General features: G+C 41.2%; 1 protein-coding gene across 2 annotated transcripts in view; it reads right to left on the bottom strand.

Moving 5' to 3' along the window:
- LAMB1 (laminin subunit beta 1) overlaps nucleotides 1–17931 on the bottom strand; it is an 83777-nt gene that overhangs the window by 51491 nt on the left and 14355 nt on the right. For both annotated transcript variants that reach the window (XM_066272184.1, XM_066272185.1), the window contains 6 exons: nucleotides 14105–14307; nucleotides 11836–11956; nucleotides 9486–9674; nucleotides 9043–9222; nucleotides 8810–8922; nucleotides 6820–6899 (listed from right to left, as the gene is read on the bottom strand). In XM_066272184.1, coding sequence (XP_066128281.1) covers nucleotides 6820–6899; nucleotides 8810–8922; nucleotides 9043–9222; nucleotides 9486–9674; nucleotides 11836–11956; nucleotides 14105–14307 — 886 coding nt within the window. The remainder of the gene's footprint in view (nucleotides 1–6819; nucleotides 6900–8809; nucleotides 8923–9042; nucleotides 9223–9485; nucleotides 9675–11835; nucleotides 11957–14104; nucleotides 14308–17931) is intronic.

Here is a 17931-nt window from a genome sequence, read left to right as displayed (position 1 = left end):
TGCAGGTGTAACAAATGTTCTTGTTTTGACTTTTTTTTTTTTGCTTAGGTTGTTTGCCTTATTTTCAACTGCAACCCCTGTCCTGGGCCTTCAACCCAAATATCCAATTCCTAGAAGGACAATTCTAACTGAGCCAGCCCAGAGGCTAACAGCAGATTTCATCCCTCCCGTGTTCTCTCCTGGGGAAGGCACTGCCACCACTGAACCAACCGAGGAAGAACCTGGAAACCACGCTCTGGATTCCTTCATGTCAATCAGGAACAACTTAATTCTTCACATGCCATCACTACAGAATGAGCAGATAATGCCAAGGAAAAGGACAACGACAGACCCCTGGTGTGGCCTCCCACCTGCAGCCTAGTCTACCAAAGAAACAGCTCAGAAGAGCTGGTCAGGTGAAGGGAGTGCCTAAACATTAGCCCTGCCGATCATTGCTCTTCGAGTCCACAGAGCTGAACTGCTGTCATGGCTAGGCATGGTTCCTTCTGTGAACTCGTTCCTGTGGCCGTACCAGCCCCGTGCAGATGTCCCCACATGCACAGCTCTCAGCGCTCACTGTGGTTGTACATGTCCACGAACAGGATGTGCCCAGCTGTCATCTCTAATTCATCTTGTCCCTACTACCTCTCACACTGACTTCTTATCAGCTCTGCTATTTCTGTCTGCAGATTTAAAATGCTTCTGATGTTATAGATGAGACATAAACTTCCCTTTCCTTTATCCTCAATATTCAAGTTTTATTTCAAGATGTTTCTCAGCCTAGTTTCTGCTCATTGTCACTGCCACTATCTAGACCTGCTACTCCAGCAACCTTCCAAACAGACCAATTAAGCTCTTCGCTCCCCCTGCCCGATCCATCCTGCCCTCACTGCCAAAGCAATCTTCCCACAGCACTGCCTTCATCATTTCACAAAAGTCCACAGCGTTTCCACTGATCTTCCTAGTCACGTCACGATGCCCCTGCCTGGTTTCTGCAATCTCTGTAACCCATGAGCTTTTTCTGGTGCCTGCCCTCTGCTTTCAAATCAGCCACACTCCTCATACTCCTCCACAAATATTTACTGAGCAAATACTGGCTCTGGAAGCAGTGCTTCCTGGTGTTCATACTCTCACATTTTGATCCGTTGTCGACTTACTTCTGACTCAATCCTTACTTCCTTTGCAAAGTCCATTTATTTCTGGCTAAATGATATGGAGAAAAAAAAATGAGGGGAAAATAGTCCTTGCCCTAAAGAATTTATGATCTAATCTGGGAGATAAGACAGTAAAACAATTGATGAATACAAGAAATCAAAATAGCCTGACCAGGTGGTGGCGCAGTGGATAGAACATCGGACTGGGATGCAGAGGACTCAGGTTCGAGACTCGAGGTCGCCAGCTTGAGCGCTGGCTCATCTGGTTTGAGCAAAAGTTCACCAGCTTGGACCCAAGGTCGCTGGCTCCAGCAAGGAGTTACTTGGTCTGCTGAAGGCCCGTGGTCAAGGCACATGAGAAAGCAATCAATGAACAACTAAGGTGTCGCAATGTGCAACGAAAAACTGATGATTGATACTTCTCATCTCTCTCCATTCCTGTCTGTCTGTCCCTGTCTATCCCTCTCTCTGACTCACTCTCTGTCTCTGTAAAAAAAAAAAAAAGAAAAAGAAATCAAAATGCTGTGAATACCTATGTAGAGCTACAAGCAAAGTCCTATGGGTTTAGAGGAACACACTGTTCATCTGATTAAGGACAGCATCATGAAAGAGGTGGCTCTTAAGGTCACAGAGGATCTTGACAAACAGAGAGAGGACAAGAATGATAGCAGCAAAGATGGGTAATGGAAGAATGTGAATGGAGATGGGCAAGATCAGACCAGATCAGGATCAGACCAGAGCTTGACCTTGCCACACCCATCCCCATCTCTACGCTCAGCAGTCGTCTTCTTCTCAGCTAGAAGCCCTCCTGCAGACTTGTCACACATCTCAAATCTCATGCATTTTTTTAAGTGAGAGGAGTGTAGATAGAGAGACAGACTCCCGCATGCACCCCAAATGGGATCCACCCAGCAACCCTCATCTGGTGCTGATACTCAAATCAGCCGAACTATCTTCAGTGTCTGAGACCAACCGAGTTATCCTCAGCACCTGGGGCCTACACTCGAGCCAATCGAGCCACTGGCTGCAGGAAGAGAAGAGAGAGAGAAGGGGGAGAGGGAGAGGAAGAGAAGTCGATGGTTGCTTGTCATGTGTGCACTGACATGACCCTGGGACATCCACATTCTAGGCTGATGCTCTATCCACTGAGCCAATCGGCCAGGGCCCTCACACATTTTTTAAAAGCTAAGCTCAAATGCTACCTCCTCCATAGTGAGATAAAAGATTTATTACATGTAATTATTCTTTCCTATGTTCAAGTAAAAATCATATTGGTTAGAAATGGTACATTTTACAAGTTTATGTTACCTTCAGAAATTTTCCTGTACTAGATACAAATTTAATTCATTAGATCAATAAGGTAGAGTAATGATTTAAGGTAAAACCAAATGAGTCAGGCCCTGTGGGAAGCAGAATAATGACTTCAAAGATGCCTATGGCCTCATCTGTGGGTTTTGCTGATGGGATTAGGGTTTTGGACTGGAGGTGGGAGATTATCCAAAGGGGCCCAATCTAATCACAAGAGTTCTTGAAAGTGGAAGAAGATGTGGGTAAAAGATGTGACATGAGAAGAACTTAACACACAGTTGTTGGCTTTGAAGACAAAAGAAGCAGGCCATGAGTCAAGGGATGTGGGCAGCCACTGGAAGCTGGGAAGAGCCCCTCACTGAGAGCAGCTGGGACATGGAGCCTCATCTGTCAACTGAAAGGAACTGAGCCTGCCAACAGCTTGAATCGGCAGAAAACAGATTTTCCCCTAGAGCCTTAAGATATAAACCCAGCCTGCTGATCTGATTTTAGTCCAGACAGTGTCTGGCACACAGAACTGTAATAATGTAAACATGTTTGTGTCAGGTTTACTATGGCAGCAATAGGAAACTAATACAAGTCCTATTTTTCTCTCCTTGGGTACAGGCCAAGATTATTTCTTAAAAACAAAGACTTTTCATAAATCCAAAAATTAGCAACTTGTTTAAAAATTGCTTTGGTGTTTTGGGATGAAAATATTATTTAATTGATGATGAGCAGAGCATACACTGTACAGTTTCTTTTTTCTTTTTTTTTTTTTGTATTTTTCCGAAGTTAGAAGCAGGGAGGCAGAGACAGACTCCCGCATGCGCCCAGCCGGGATCCACCCAGCATGCCCACCAGGAGGCGATGCTCTGCCCATCTAGGGCGTTGCTCTGCTGCAACTGGAGCCATTCTAGCACCTGTTGGGAAGGCCATGGAACCATCCTCAGTGTCCAGGCCAACTTTGCTCCAGTGGAGCCTTGGCTATGGGAGGGGAAGAGAGAGACAGAGAGAAAGGAGAGAGGGAAGGGTAGAGAAGCAGATGGGTGCTTCTCCTGTGTGCTCTGGCCAGGAATCAAACCCGGGACTTCCACACACTGAGCTGACACTCTACTGCTGACCCAACCGGCCAAGGCTACACTGTACAGTTTCAACTCCTCTCTATTACTAAGAAGTTAGGGGGGAAATTAAGGAGCATCATTTTTAAGGACCTCCCTGTTCAACACTGGTTTCTCCTCCAAAATTCTGACTACAAATAAGAGTTGGTTCTACATTGATTAGCAGTCAGCACTATTCATTCTATCCAGAGTAGCCCCACACCCTCAAAGTAGGATACCTTCCTAATGGGAAGGAGCTGTGCTCAGCTACCTATAATTAACAAAAGGGTTAGATACCCACTCAATTCACTATGAAAACACATATTAATTTCTGCTCTTGTTTCAAAGTATAATAAATTTCCGTTCCTGATTTATTGAGCACCTGCAAAGTTCACTGTGAACAAGAACAAGAAAGACAATCCCTGTTTAAAGAGATTTCCAATGCAAACAGTGACAGAACAGCGCCAAATAAACTCATGCTGAAAAGGATGCAGAAGAGTATGTTGTTGAAACACCAAGTGAGGGCTGGGGACGTCAGTCTAGGAAGTTAGAAGTCTTCAAGCCAGATATCAAAGCCCTAAATAAATTGATGAAATAATTTTGAAGGATGATGTAAAGATGTTTACATTTTCAATGTTTTTAAAACATTTACAGGTAGTGTTTACTTAGCAACCACTCTTATTCATTCACTAAAGCAGGTTATCTGGTAGACAAAGCTTCATTAACCTGGCTTGGGTTATATTATTTACATTAACTAGGTCTAACTTCTTAAAAATATTCAAAAGTTCAGATTAGCTGTCAACATAATAGACATGTATTACTGAACTTTTATTGTTCTACAAAAATCCATTTGACTCATTATACAAAACATTATGTAAAGTTTTCCACTTCAGATGATTTTTACACTTAGTTCTCTCTCTGTCCAAAGTAACTAAGCAATGTTTTGGATCACATTTAGAGAGACTGTTTTTCCTAAGGAGTGCATATTTAGCTTTTTATATTTTAAAAATATTTTGCTTCTCAAAATCTTGAACCCAATCAATATTTATTCAACATCTACTATGTGTCCAAGGTGAGGCAAAGGAATATTATTAGATAGAAGCCATTTATAAGTGGTTGCAACAAACTATCCATTCAGGAAGCGTTTCCTTGCACGGAGCATCCTCAAGTGGAAGCGGTGCTTCAGACACCTGAGCCTTGACCACTCCTGCGGGGCTCCTAGAGAAAGTCTGCGCGGGGGGAACTTTGGAAAAGATCACTACAGAACATTGTAGAGCCACAGGATTAGAGGCATCTAGAAAGGTTCTTTTTTTTTCCATCAGTCATGACAAAAGACAGTGTCTAATCAATCATATTAGAGATCAAATTACCTGCCTTAAAATCCTCACTAAAAACTTTTGCTTCCCAAACTCTCTCATTAGCACATTTTAGTTTTTATACATTTTTGCAGGACACATGAGGGGCACACAGGGGCTGTGTGTGGGTGGATTCAGAGATGGGAAACGTGTGGAATTGATGAAAAGAGGAAAGGGTGCAAGGAATATAAACAAGTTAGGGAAAAAGAACATAGGACAGTCTGCGTTTATGACATAATTTGGAGAATTATGGATGCCATTTTCACCTACTCGAGAAGAATGCTAGGTGTGATGACAGCTGTGAATTGAGGAATAAGTTACCAAAGGGATCAGCAAGTGTTTTGGGAGTCACAAGGAAATTCAAAGAAGTGATTCCTTAAGGAGACAAGCAGTCTGTCTCTCTTTCCAGCTTTTATGAAATTATCCTTGCTCCTCCCCTGAAGGTTTTCTAAGAACTGACATTCAATACTGGAGTTTCAAGAGCTACATATACGCTGTTCTGAGTTTACTACACAATGTGGAATAGGACAAACCCCAAAACAGATGCCAAATACAACATGTTCTTGTTGCCTGAAATCTCGTTCCTTCCCAGCAAACTACTACGGTGTTTCATCGATCATGAGATAATCTTATGAGAGAAACCAGTTTTGAGTACATGAAGCTTGTTCAGTGAATTCAGCACGTTCTCTCCGGGAAAGCTCGGGACCAAACACACATCTGCCTGTTCTCTCGGCACTCACACTATCTTTCCCAGGTTTCTGAATCCGATTCTGTAACCAACAGGGACCAGAACTCTCTTTGACTCAAAAGTGGTTAATTAAACTCCCAGAAATTTAACAACTTGATGTGTATTATGATAATTTCTGGTAGAGCTTCATGTCTCATCTATTCAAGGAATACCAACATATTTAAGTAACTAAAAATTATTATACATAATTTTCATTAATAGGCTTGGAGGTTGAAAAATATAAAAAGAAAATAAAAACATTCTTTATACTAGTCAAAATGGGACTTATTTTTCATCTTTTGGATTGGTGAAAAATAAAATGTTTGATGGTACCAACTACTGGTGGGAACAGAGAAAAAGGTTCTTTTATAACCAGTTGTTAGAAAAATAAACTAGCATAATTTGTCTGCAGAACAACCTGACATTCTCTCTATTAAAATAAAAAATGCACATCCACTTTGACTTCAAAGTTTCATCATTGGGAACCTAATCTATAGCTATATCTACAAACATTCAAGATATATCTACAAGGATATTCACTGCAATATTTTTAAAAAGGAAAAAGACTGAAAAGAAATAAATCATGGCACATTCACATGACAGAATACAAAAAGGGGTAGATTAATACACACTGATATAAAAAAAGATCTTTAGATTAAAAAGCAAGTTGGAGAATTGTGTACATACATCTATTACTTTGATTTTCAAAATGTCAGTAAAGCAAAGTGGGAAATCATGAGCTATTTTTTTTGTGCTTGTCTGTTTGAAAAAAAAAAACCCTAATATATTGTTTTAAAAGAAATAAGAAGAAAGAAATTGTAATCCTAAACAGGTGTTTTGAGCACTATTATTAATTTCTATAGAGACACAAGAACTTGGGGAGAGAAAAGGCAGGATATGTCTGGACTGAGTTTTTAGAACTATGGGCACACACTGTTTCCATAATTTAAAAAATATGTAAAGTTAAAGCACTAAAACAAGGAACAACACTATTAAAAACCAAGAAACATAAACATACTAGAAGACTTCACAGCCGACTCTTGGAATGAATAAGTCTCTGAAAACACTGAGACCACAGGTAAAAGTGACTGTCAGGCATCAAACCAAAGGTGAACATGCTCTGCGTATTTCCCCCAGAGACTCAGTGTCACTCTCCTGGGGATAACAAGGGCTTCCCTGGGAGACCCAGTACAAGAGAGCAAGCGAGCTCCACTCACCTATTGTTTAAGGCTCCCCCAAGGTCACAGTCGCATGGTCGACATCCATCCAAATCGTTGCTTAAGCCCCAGTGCTCTGGCTGCAGAACAAAAGATTAAACATCTAAAGGTGGGTTCCTGTAATTTCGCAACAGACTCAGAAAGAAACAGGTTATGACGTGCTTTGGTTGTTCCATCTAACAGTCACTGCACTATGAAAGAAAGAAGCCTACAGAAGGAATGAGTACAGTATTCTGAAATAAGGAACCCCAGCTGCAGGTCACCAGATCAGGGAGGGCTGCACAGAACTGCATGGTAACGCCAGCTCTCAGTCGTTTCTTTGCCTTGTAAATGGCTTGCACCCACTAATCACCATGAGAAGGAAGCAAAGACACCAATTTGCTTCAATAAAATTACTCTGGCAGTAAGAGAGTTTGGCAAATACTTAACAAGTCTTTAAAATTTCCCTAAATTCAATCTGTCATAAACTCCATAAAGAAAGTTTTTCAAAGATTTGTTTATATGGAAACATAGCCTAACAAGCAAGGACAATTTTCACAACAGAGTGGTAAGGAGATCCTGAGTCGTGAGACCACTGGAGAAGGAAATGAAGAGAAATGGGACAAAATCTTTAAAGGAGAAAAGACCTCTTTGAACCTCAACATCTACATGGTTTCCTAATGAGCAGATAAAACCAGTCTCACCACTTAACTCAGACTTCCAGAAATTTACTTTAAGAATTGATCAGGATATATGCAATATGCATATTTAGTGATCATAAAAGCAGTTTGGGTTCAGTAGACTGCCTCTCCCAAATTATAAAAGTAATCACAAAAACATTATAAAAGATAAAGAATAACTTTTAAATATTACTCTCATAATTACTCCACTCAGAATCAGTACAGTAAACTTTTTAATGTATTTCATTCCAGTTTCTGGGTTTTTTGATGATTTTTTTTACTACCTATCAAGATACTACTCAGATCCTGAGTTCTTTTATATCATCATGAGCATTTCCTCATGTTACTGTTATTTTCAGTGGCAACCACATATCACACTGTATAGACACCCCCAAATTTACCTATTTTACCCCACTATTGCTTCTAAGTTATTTTGCTGTTTAATAAAAGATGCAGTGATTTATTGGGTGATCACTTCATTAGGTACAGAAATGTCTAAGCACTATGTGTTGTACACCTGATACTAATATAATATTGTATGTCAACTGTAATTGAAAAATAATTTTAAAAAAATACAAGTCCTCTGGTGAATACATCTTTGTCCAATTTTCTGATTCTTCCATTAGGATAGTCCCAGCAATGTGAGCACTGTGTCAAAGGTTCTGTGCATTTCTACAGGTTACCGGTACACATCCCCAAATGTTCGAGAAAGATGAGCCAGTTTTCACTTCCATCAGCAGCATAACCGTACCAGCCCCTTGTTTTGTCTTCACTAGTCAGCACTCTCATTTTTTAAGACTTTTGTTAATTTTGCCTGTAAAAATGTTATTTCACTGTGGGTTTATTCTCATTTTTATTTTTAATTTATTGTGTTGACCTAGTTTCAAGGGTCTCACTCAATATAACACCTTCCACACACTGCATTGTGCCCCCTGCTGCCCCATGCAGAATCTCTTTCCACCCACATTTCCCCCAACATTGTCCCTTCCTCCACCTCTATCCCTCCGTTCTCTCCGGCTATTGCTACCTTGTCGTCTGTATGTATGTGGACAGCTGCCAGAGGGAAGGGAGAAGACGGGATGTGATCAAGAAGGTGAAGGAATTAGCCAAAATTATATATACACAATCACTGTGGTTTTATTTTACAATTCTAACAGTGATGGTGAATAGCAAAATTATTCCTTAGTAATTCCTCTTTTGTGCAGTATCTACTCATGTCTTTTAACATTTACATATAAGGGTGATGATAGAATTAACAATAGGGAAAGGATTCTCTATTAAAACATGTCATGTTCACAAACCACCCATCTCATGTAATCAGGATTACCTACCAGACACTGGTCACAGTGCTGTCCTGTCACCAGACGCTTACAGTAGCAGTAACCACTCTCAGAGTCACAAGGATTCCCACCTGGGATAGTTCCCAAAGGATTGCAAGCACAAGCTTTATTGAAGACAAAATGAAATAAAGAAATATGAATCAATAGTCTGAGTTTAGAATTGCAAAGAAGAATAGAACTTATACACATAGGAGAACTCCCAAACTTTCAACAAATGTACTTACATTTACAACCAAATGGATCTTCGGCACTTAAACCATAAAAGCCTTCTTTGCAAATATCGCAGTGTTCTCCTTCCACATATAATTTACACCGACACTGACCAGCAATGAGGCCAGCAGAAAAATCAGTGTAACTGTCACAGATTCCCCCATTCTGAGAGCCAGCAGGATCACAGGTACAGTCTAAAAAGAAAGAAAAGCACCAGGTTACACAACGTGTTTGTATAAATACATATATACATGCCTTTCATCCTTCAAATATCACAAGATAGACTAAAGAAAGCTGGACTACAGAGTAAACCCCACTCCTAGGATCCTACAGCAGATAAAAGAAGGCTGGGTCTAGTCCCACAGGATGGGTTCCGAGAGGGGATGGTGACTGTCAGACCATTCAAATTGAAAGGTGACCTCAAGTAGGTGCCACCTCATGACCTTTCCTCACTTACGTTCACAGAAGTTAGGGTCTCGGAAGTCTCTCTCCGGGTGCTGGTAGTAAAACGGTTTGCACTGCTCACAGCTATGTCCCATTGTGTTGTGCTGACAGTCATCACACACACCTCCGCTGATGTTTCCAGTGGCCAAGTAGACGGCCATATCAAAGTGGCATGAGCTAGAGTGTTCGTTGCAGTTACACTCTGTGTGACAAGACCAATGTCAAGAAAGCCTTTTAAGTCTATTCACCATTGAGCATGGGGTTAGGAGGAAGGAAGCTCATTTTGGAAACTAAGAACAAAATTCAGGCAAAATGGCAATTAACAAGAAAGCGCCTATGGTGAAAAGAACACACCTACTGTGATATCAATTTAAATGCTGTGTCATGCTGGACACCTTCTAAGTGTAAACTTTATGAAATAAACTCAGTAATCTGCCCTCCTTGGAAGACAATTATGCTACAAAAACTTGAAAATCTTTGGAGAAAGTCTCCTTAGAAGCTTATTGTTAGGAAGTTTGTCACTGTACAGAGGACACCTCTGGGTCCCTCCAGGGTGGCTAGGAATATATCCCTCTAGAGCAGGGGTCTCAAACTCGTGGCCCGCGGGCTGCATGCGGCCCGCCCACCAATTTTGTGCGGCCCGCAGACTAATCAAACTTCGTGGATTAGTCTGCAGGCCAGTCTGCGGGCTGCACAAAACTGGTGGGCGGGCTGCATGCGGCCAGTGGGCCGCGAGTTTGAGACCCCTGCTCTAGAGGATTTTCTAGGTGACATGTTCCCAGAAAAGCCTGTGTGGGCTGCCAGCCTAGAATATGGCGTAAGGCCTGATTCCCTTCATCTCTATTCCCACCACACTAAGCCAGGCTCTTTAGTGAGAACGAAGGTCGGCTTCACAGCCACTGAGCAGCTTTAGCGCAGTCAGTCTGTTCCTTCTACAGCCTATTCGGTCAGCAGCCTGGCCCACCCTGGCTTTAAGCATCTCACTCTCCTTATCTTCTCACAGTGAAGCCTAATTCAGCTTAGCTCTCACAGGACTTTCCATTCTAGCCCCATCTGTCCCCCAGTAACACAAGTCCTGGCAACGGGATGTGTCTCATCTGCTGATATACCCTTGGCGCCTGGCAGAGTACTGCCATAGCTAGACTGGTTGAGTTAAACCTCAAGATTATTTCACAGCACAAGGTATGTGGTGGTCACCAGAATGTCCCTGGGACTTTGTGCCAGATATTGTCCTCCTTACCTGAACTCCCTCTCACCTTCTCTGTTTTCTTTTTCTTCTTTCTCTTTACCTAAACAATCATAACTATTCACCCAGGGCCAGTTGAATTGTATTACTAACAAAACCTTGACCAATCCAGCCCTCACTGTTTTCTGAACTTCTAGAACTGTCCTTCTCAGTGGGGGTAGAGGCAGACACGCTGCTGGAAGGAGCACAGTATTTAGGGATCACTGCATGTGGGGTCAGAGGGACAGTGGTGTTTCAAGTGACACCTCTTCCCAGAGAATATCGCTGAGCATCTTGCCTTAAAAACAGGCACAACGTAAGGGACAACCTTCAGCCGGTCTTTGTTTCCTACTGAATCTACAAAACACACAAGTGCTGCTCAGTAAATAGTGATTTGTTAATTTAACTGAGTGAATATTGGTTCCCTAGGTCCTACAGTGGTCGGCAAACTGAGGCTCGTGAGCCACATGCGGCTCTTTGGCCCCTTGAGTGTGGCTCTCCCACAAAATACCACATGTGGGCGCTACCTCAGTAAGGAATGTAACTACCTATATAGTTTAAGTTTAAAAAATTTGGCTCTCAAAAGAAATTTCAATCATTGTACTGTTGATATTTGGCTCTGTTGACTAAAAAGTTTGCTGACCACTGTATCAGGGAAGCTGGAAAAGGGTAGTAACATTGCTTCTTTTTACAAAATAGTGTACTATTATTGTATCTCAGTGGTAGTCAACCTGGTCCCTACTGCCCACTAGTGTGTGCTCCAGCTTTCATGGTGGGTGGTGGCGGAGCAACCAAAGTATAAATAAAAAGATAGATTTAACTATATTAAGTTGTTTTATAAAGATTTATTCTGCCAAACTTAGCGAAAATCGACATAAAGTACTTGGTAAGTAATTATTATTATATGCTTTAACTTGCTGTGACTCTGCTTTATAAATTTTATAAAGTAAAGTTACTTCCCTACTTTATAAATCACCATCACTGTGGAACCAGTGGGTGGTTAGAAAATTTTACTACTAACAGAGATACAAAAATGGGCAGTAGGTATAAAAAGGTTGACTACCCCTGTTGTATCTCTAATCAGAAATGGATAGTGGAGTCTGAACTGAATCAAAATGACCTTCTGACTGAGACTCACTTTTACAAGCATTGCTGTTTCGACCTTCAGCCGGTCTCCATGGTAAGTCGTGGTAGAAGTCCATGCACAGTTCACAGTTTAGGCCCTTGGTGTTGTGCCTGCACATGCAGTGTCCATGGACCTTGCAGTGGTAAACACGAGAGAACAGAGTAAGAGGTATGCCACGACTGGGTTTTCTCCATGACCAATGACGGTATAAATCTCTCCTCATGCTATTCTAACCCTACTGCAGCAGTGAGGCTTTCTTTGTTTTTACCTTGCCCTCCCCACAGCAAGTTCCATCTGTTTTGTTGATGGCTATAACACTCATCTCTAGGAACTGTCCCTCTTATATAATGGATATGTAATAAAATAAAATTTTTTTATTAGATTATCAATGAAGAAAACCCAGATGAACAAAATTAGTAACTTAAATTTTTTTAAAAGTTATTCACGAGGTTAAAAATGTATTATGATAGACATGAACAGCAGTTCTAATGGAGAATTAAATGCATACCCACCACTTGGGAACACACTCTCATGACCTCAAGTTTCACCACTGGACCATATAAAAGGGTTGCGTTTGCTTGCTTTGTCTTTGACTTTAGGCACAGCACTTAAATTCTTTTTGTCAATTATTTTATATTTACATTTATTTTTTTCCTTTATGCAAGGAAATACAACACCTCAGACAAAGATACACATTATTTTGCTCTCTGAGGGCCCAGGATGCACTCCTCCGCCTGGTCACTGGGGGGCAGGCAGCAGCCCCTGGGTAGTAAATCACACTTTCTTCAGTCTGCCCTCTGGGCATTTAGCCTCAACACTAGTTTCTACGGGATGGAATTCAGGAACTGGCCGGGCAGGTTCACCCTGGACCCACTTTGACAGGAATGCAGATAGCAGAAGACTAAAATCCTGTCATCACAAGTTGATTTCACATAGACTGAAAACAGCCCCAAGTCCATACCACAGACTCTTCAGCCCTGTGCGGGAGAATTTTAACAACATGCACTACCTGACTATTTAGACCGGAACACTGACCTCTTCCCCTCAGATTGTCAAATAAAAAAAATGACAACGACCAACACAACAGGAGCTGTCCAGTGTGAATGAATCAACATTATACCAATTTTTTTGTCAGAAAAAAAATTTTTTTGGTGCTGCAGAATTTTAGTAATTAGTTGGTGTGTGCAAGGAGATGAGAAAGGCTGAAGATCGCTGCTCTGCAGTTTCTGAATAAACAGTCTGGGGCTGTGGGCCCTGGCAGAGCCATCCCTCCTCGCGCGGGCCACACCCCAGATTCTCCACACTGGAAGTAAACCCCATCTGCTGCCTTCTCCAGAAGGAGCCGCACCAAGATTAGGATGAATCTGCCCTTTAGGCTCCGTTAGAAATTCTACTTTATCTTGTAAACAATTTCTAACTGGAGTAGAGGGAAGACAAGTTTGAGTAGACTACACTCAATCCAGCACCTTCTCAGCTGAGAACTACTAGCAAACTTTGAAAAGGCCAACAGTAAGTCAGCGAGGCTCCGCCTTCCCCAGGGAGGGAGGCTCACATCCAGTACAGGAACCCTGGGGCAAACTCGGGAGAGCTGATTTGAATTTACATCTGTCATTTACTTATTTAGGGCCCTCTGGCAAATGAAACTTAATTCTTGGTTTCTTCTATTAAAGATAGTTGGTTTAATATATCCAGTCTGCTGTTAAAATCCTATGGGTATAAGAATTACCAGTGCACTCAGAAACTGGTAAAATACTCTATCCATTTTGCATATCACCCAAATCTCAATATTTTATAACTACATAATTTGAAAACACAGGAAAAAGAATGAAACTAGAAGATATAAGGAAACAAGGCCCATTTGATTCCTAAATGATAGTCCATGGTTTAAATTCAAATTTCCAGTTTCTTTGAACTGGGACCAATTTATGCCTTCTAGCATGAAAGGAGACTAGAATGCTTGTGATTTTTAATTTCCCCTGAAGAAAGGAAGATGTGTTGTTATTTAGAAATATCTTACTATTTATTGATTAAAACATCCACTATAGCATCAGCCCACAGCAACAATTTCCAAAAATGAATTCAGGGTCTAACAACAGTCCTTACATACTTATAGACCAAGAAAGTCAGCAGAGAAAATCACTGTGGTGCAAAGGCCTAATTGTAAGTCTGGAAAAAAAAAAACAAAAGCCTAGAAAATGAGAAAGGCCTAAGGTAAGACAAGCTTCAATTTTCTTTATAGGTTCACCGGTAAGAAGGAGAAAGCCACACGGGGCCTGCTTACCATGCCTTCTACTTCCTCACTGACTCCGTCCACAGGGGCACACTCACTGGCATGGCCATAGCAGAAGCAATTGCCACGAACCACCATATCATAAACTGCATAGTAGTACTTCTCTCGAATCTCCATTCTGGAATCCAAAAGGTTATCTCCCAAAGTATGTAGTTTCACAAACTTGATTCTCAAGTTGGTGATTTTCAGGAGATCTATAAAGGCCACCAAGAAGAAAATTCTGATCAAACAAGCAAGATTTTTTTTTGTAATATACATTTTTTTCTTTTTACAGAAAGGCAAGACAAATAGAAATGGCTGAAGTCAAGTTTGCCCTCCTTATATGATCTATATCAGGGGTAGTGAACCTTTTTATACCTACCGCCATTTTCGTATCTCTGTTAGTAGTAAAATTTTCTAACCACCCACCGGTTCCACAGTAATGGTGATTTATAAAGTAGGAAAGTAACTTTACTTTATAAAACTTATAAAGCAGAGTTACAGCAAGTTAAAGCATATAATAATAATTACTTACCAAGTACTTTATGTAGGATTTTCGCTGTTTGGCAGAATAAATCTTTATAAAACTTACTATAGTTAAATCTATATTTTTATTTATACTTTGGTTGTTCCGCTACTGCCCACCATGAAAGCTGGAACGCCCACTAGTAGGCGGTAGGGACCAGGCTGACTACCACTGATCTAGATGATCATAATAGTAAACTTTAACCTAATGCGATGGTCTCTGAAGAAACAAAGGTTACTACCTTCTTATTAGTTTAATGAGAACGTTTATTTTGTAATGTGTTTGTTTGTAGACTGAGGTTTCAGTTAGAACTACAGAAGCAGAGAAACTGAAGAGTGTGGTTGCATGATTGGTAGAGTAATCTCACCTACTGCAATGCCACCTGGTCCCTACAGCAGTCAGTGTCAGCCTCAGAATCAGAAAATCCATTCAGGTGGGAACAGTTTTATCATAGCACCCCAAATTTTCATTAATATTATTATGAAGTAGTTAGAAAGAAACATACAGGGTGTGGCAAATGTAGATTTACAGTTGTTTGTATGGAAAACAATAAAATTTTACTAATAAATAATAATGCAAGAAGACACTGTGCTTCACCTAACCAGGTGGTGGCACAGTGGATAGAGCATCAGACTAGGACGCAGAAGACCCAGGTTCAAAACCTTGAGGTTGCCAGCTTAAGCGCGGGCTCATCAGGCTTGAGCACAGGCTCAACAGTTTGAACGTGGGGTCACTAGCTTGAGCATGGGATCATAGACATGATCCCACGGTTGTTAGCTTGAGCCCAAAGGTCCCTGGCTTGAAGCCCAAGGTCGCTGGTTTGAGCCCAAGGTCACTGGCTTGAGCAAGGGGTCACTTGCTCTACTAAAGCCCCCCCTCAAAGCACATATGAAAAGCAATCAATGAACAACTAAGGTACCAAACGAAGAATTGATGCTTCTCATCTCTCTCCCTTCCTGTATGTCTGTCCCTATCTGTCCCTCTCTCTGACTCTGTCTCTGTCAAAAAGAAAACCAAAAATAAATAAATAAATAATTGTGCTTCATGTACTCACAACTGTAAATCTATTTTTGCCCCACCTTGTATTTGTTTATTTTTGGAGAGGACAATATTATCTGAAATTTCCCACCATTTAGATGAAATCCAAGTTACTAAGTTAGATTTAACACTATAGGACAATCACAGTCCAAGTACAGAATATCTCAATCAAGTCTTAAAGCAACATGACAATCTGTAACTTTTTTTGTCCTAGTTTTATAATAAAAATTTACCCATATAATTACCAATACAATACAGTGGCAGAAGGTTAAAGGATCTTAGTATTAGAATGTTGGAACAAGTTCTTTTTTCTGAATTATAAGTTACTTATAGATCAAAATTCTTTCATTTTATCTTCTTTTTCCTGGGTCTGTAGACCTATGCTGATATAAAAGCCAGGATGTCAATTGCATTCTATAGTAACTTTATAAACCAAGAGCCATTCGACCTTCTGAGCAGTGTTTTCACTAATTATTAAGTTGCTCTTGCTAAAGTGGACCCCAAAAGACTGACTGGTCCATCTGCTGTCCCACGTAGCTCTGGAGCCTGAAACTGCTCCCAAGCCTTACTTCACTTCTGCTGATGCATTCTAATCATTTACAACACAGGACAACAGGGAATTTGCCCAGCGCAGCAGATAACTTTCACAGCCCAACTCCAATTTTAAATACTTATGATATATGCATAGCTTACAATAAGGACTGTGGGTTGAAAAAGAAAGTCCATGAGTCTATGCACTAAGCTTGGGCTCTTTGTAAAATCGGAAACTAGACAGAGAAATCGTGGTCTACTGAGCGGAATGGAATTTATGAATGCTGACACTTCCTCCTGCACAAATGCTCCTGCACAGAGAGACCAAGTGCCTATTGACAAGAGGCCGAACAACAAACTTGAAGATCACCTGGAGTATTTAGAAACCCTTGAACTGATCTTTGTGGAAGCCCTCAGCAGAGCAAATACACTTCCCTCCACTCTCCTGCCATATTTAACAACAACTAAGCCTCACATTGACTGCTGTTCCAAGAGGTAAAAATCACTTTTGAAGTGAGTCTCAAAGGTCTCAGCAATAGGAACAATTAAAGAGATATTGTTCTCTTGATTACAAAGTAAATCAAAAGCATGAACAGCTGAAAGGGATGTTTCTTTGATATAGAAATAGGTTTTCTGATGCCATTTAATAACAGAAGACAACTGAATTATAATGGTAACACAGTCCTCAAGTCTAACAAGTTTCACTTAAAATGAAGCAGACTATGTCCTGGCTTGAGTAGGTCAGTTGCTTAAAGCATCGTCCCCCGACATGCTAGGGTTGTGCGTTTGATTCCCAGTCTGGGCACGTGTAAGATCAACCAATGAATAAATGAATAATGGGAACAACAAGTCAGTGTTTTTCTTTCTCCTTTTCTTTCTTTTCCTCTATCACTAAAATCAATAATTAATAAATAAATAAATAAACATTTTTAAAAATGAGCAGACCACAGGTTCTTTCAGGGTCCTGCATTGGCAGGGTGGGGTGGTGTCTTCCTGGGAGCCCAGGTGGACATTTCTCACAAGTGGATTGTGAGGACAGGGAGAGAAGGCCTCACAGAGCTCACTCACAAACGGCATAGTGCTGGACATGCCATTAAATTAGAGACCAGTCAGGGCCACACATAAAATTAGTGAAGCAGGAAAAGAGCACTCTTTTGGCAGTATTCCTGGACTTCTTCCTTTCTTTCCTTCCGTGCTTCAGGCTGGTAGCCCCATGGGTGCAACAGGGCCATGCTCAGCTGGGAAGTGAGAGTCGGCCCTGCTGCTGCTCGCCTGACCGCATGCACCTGAGCAGGCGGGGAGCGCCCCCTCCACTCTGACCATGGGACCAGGAGCACACTAGACCTAGTCACAGCTGACAGCAACAACAGCAGGGCAGCCTCAGGATCTCCAACACTTTCTATGCGTCAGGTACTTTGGTGCGTGATTTATAGACATCAACTCATCTTCCCTCTCTAACAACCTTAAGGTCAACAATCACTCTTCCCATTTACAGATGTAAAAAAACAGAGGCTTAAAAAGACTTTAAGCAAATATTGTAAATTGCCCTAAGTCATACAGATATAACACGCTGGCACTGGGACTTAAACTTATACCTGTCTGACTCCAAGGCCCATTCTTTAGTCAGTGCACATTCTGCTCCCCAAAAGATCAACATGTAATTCTGGAAGACATAGCACAGTTACTGAATGCTGCTAAGAGCTCTGAACGGAGAGTCCTAACATTCAGGTTTAGGATCTGATTG

Source organism: Saccopteryx bilineata, chromosome 4 (assembly GCF_036850765.1).
Source record: "Saccopteryx bilineata isolate mSacBil1 chromosome 4, mSacBil1_pri_phased_curated, whole genome shotgun sequence".
Lineage (NCBI taxonomy): Eukaryota > Metazoa > Chordata > Mammalia > Chiroptera > Emballonuridae > Saccopteryx > Saccopteryx bilineata.
The sequence above is the reverse complement of the archived record's forward strand: the minus strand, read 5'-3'. Positions and strand labels throughout refer to the sequence as shown.